The sequence below is a fragment of the Bombina bombina genome, chromosome 4 (genome assembly GCF_027579735.1).
Source record: "Bombina bombina isolate aBomBom1 chromosome 4, aBomBom1.pri, whole genome shotgun sequence".
In the NCBI taxonomy this organism is placed as follows: domain Eukaryota; kingdom Metazoa; phylum Chordata; class Amphibia; order Anura; family Bombinatoridae; genus Bombina; species Bombina bombina.
The window spans coordinates 304251582-304253375 of record NC_069502.1 but is presented as its reverse complement, the minus strand read 5'-3'; the positions used below and the strand labels follow the sequence as shown (position 1 = coordinate 304253375).

The window sequence follows — 1794 nt, the reverse complement described above, 5'->3', positions numbered from 1 at the left end:
GTATAGTTCACTTAAACTGTAGTTTTAAGTCAACTGTATTGAAATTCACAGTTTTGGTGCAATTTATAATAAAATTGTAGTGTTAGGATCAAAACTTGATTAAAAAAGCCACTATTTTACTTTTAAAATGTGTTTTTTTTCCCACTATAACATAAAAAAAGTGTTTTCACAAAAAAATTTTTTATTTATTTATTTTTTAAAGTAAAAGGAAAACAAAAATGTTAGTTTACAATGATAGTAATATTGATAAATACCGGTGTTTGTTTCCATTAGTGTAAGTGTAAGCTAAAAAAACTCAAGCAACATGCAGCTCTGTTTTAGTAATCTGAACTGTTACATTTACTCATTGAAAAACTGCAGGGTTTCATTTTTGTGAGAGTTATGTTTCTGAAAATGGATTTGTCCAATAATCAGCAATTTTAAAGAGGTAGTGATACACATCTGTCCGCCTGGCAATGTCATAGGGAGTTTCCTCTAGTTTATTTTTCAGATGTGGTTTGACGTATCGGTTCATCAGCAAAAGTTCCAGAATTTGTCGGCTATTGCGGTTTCCAGAAGCCAAGTGCAGAGGGGTCAGCAAACCTTTAGTCTGTGCGTTGATATCTGCTCCGTGCTGCAGCAAGAAAGAAGCCACGGAGGTGTTGTTCCATTTGCATGCACTGTGCAGAGGGGTCCAACCGTCCACGGTGACAGCATGCACATTAGCACCCCTGGCAATAAGCTCACGTACCACGCTAAGGTGTCCATTATATGAGGCTCGATGTAGTGGTGTATAGTGATCATCATCTGTCGCGTTTACAAGACCTGGCTCCTTTGTGAGGATTCTTTGCAAGGTGTTGAGCCTGTTGTTTTCTGCTGCAAAAAGCACTTCCTGTTCTTGATACCACTCCTCAGTTTTCTCTTCCTCTTCTTCATCAGAATCTGGAGTCCAAAGGCTCTGGGTTCCTGTGGGAATGAAATGGTGGTGTGTCTCCAGCAACTCTAATTGGTTGAAGTCCTCAGGAAACTCTTTAAGTCTATCCAGCAATTCACCTTCAGCTTCTGGACTGGGTTCCTCATTATTATTGTTCTGCTGTGATGGGACCGTAGGGAGTATTGTATTCTCCTTTATAGGTAAACTTGTCATTTAGAAGCTCCCAGTTTAGCCCTGTTGATTAGGTTAGGCTGGGACACCCACTGAAAAGGGCTGGGAAAGAAGGAAGAGCAGACCCTCCCCTGCATATGAAACGATAGATAACACAAACAGGAGCAAGCAGGATTCTGTAGACTTCAGTCTACATCTGATACTTTGAGGCTTGGTTAGGAGTCTATCAGGTTGTTGTCTCTTTGCCAAATTCCTACAAGGAGGCGGGCAAACTACAACTCCCTGTATGCTCCGCGCTTCTGCCGCTTTTCCTGTTTGCGCTGCGTGAGCGGAAGCCCAGGAGCTGTCTGACAAACCAAAATTAGGTAGAGCTCTGCTGTGAGCAATGCACGCTGGGAGTTGTAGTCTTTTGCGCAACCAGCGTGGAAATAGTGTTACCGGGAAAGCACAGTAAGTTTGTATTTGCATTGCAAGGCGAGCGTCAGTTATGCCCTCACAATATTGCGATTGATATGTTTGCAGCATCTTCCTTCCCACAATATTAGTTTATATCCTGTAGTCGATGGACAGGTTCCGTTTCGTGGAGAAGACCTTTTTGTTATCTTTTATGACTGAAATCTTGTCCCAGTAGCTCCTGAATTACTGTCACAGTTATAGGCATACATGATATGGCCAGTCCAGTGTTTGGACACTTTGGGCCAGATAACAAG

At 41.6% G+C, this 1794-nt stretch overlaps 1 protein-coding gene across 1 annotated transcript; it reads right to left on the bottom strand.

Annotated features, from left to right (window-relative positions):
• Nucleotides 1-338: 338 nt before the first annotated feature.
• Nucleotides 339-1126, bottom strand: LOC128657349 (ankyrin repeat domain-containing protein 49-like). Its single transcript, XM_053711663.1, has one exon. The coding sequence runs from the start codon at nucleotides 1124-1126 to the stop codon at nucleotides 380-382; it is 747 nt and encodes a 248-aa protein (XP_053567638.1). The 3' UTR covers nucleotides 339-379.
• Nucleotides 1127-1794: the final 668 nt, after the last annotated feature.

Excerpts from the sequence above, each read along its gene's own strand:
- LOC128657349 (XM_053711663.1), bottom strand. The coding sequence starts at position 1,126 with ATGACAAGTTTACCTATAAAGGAGAATACAATACTCCCTACGGTCCCA.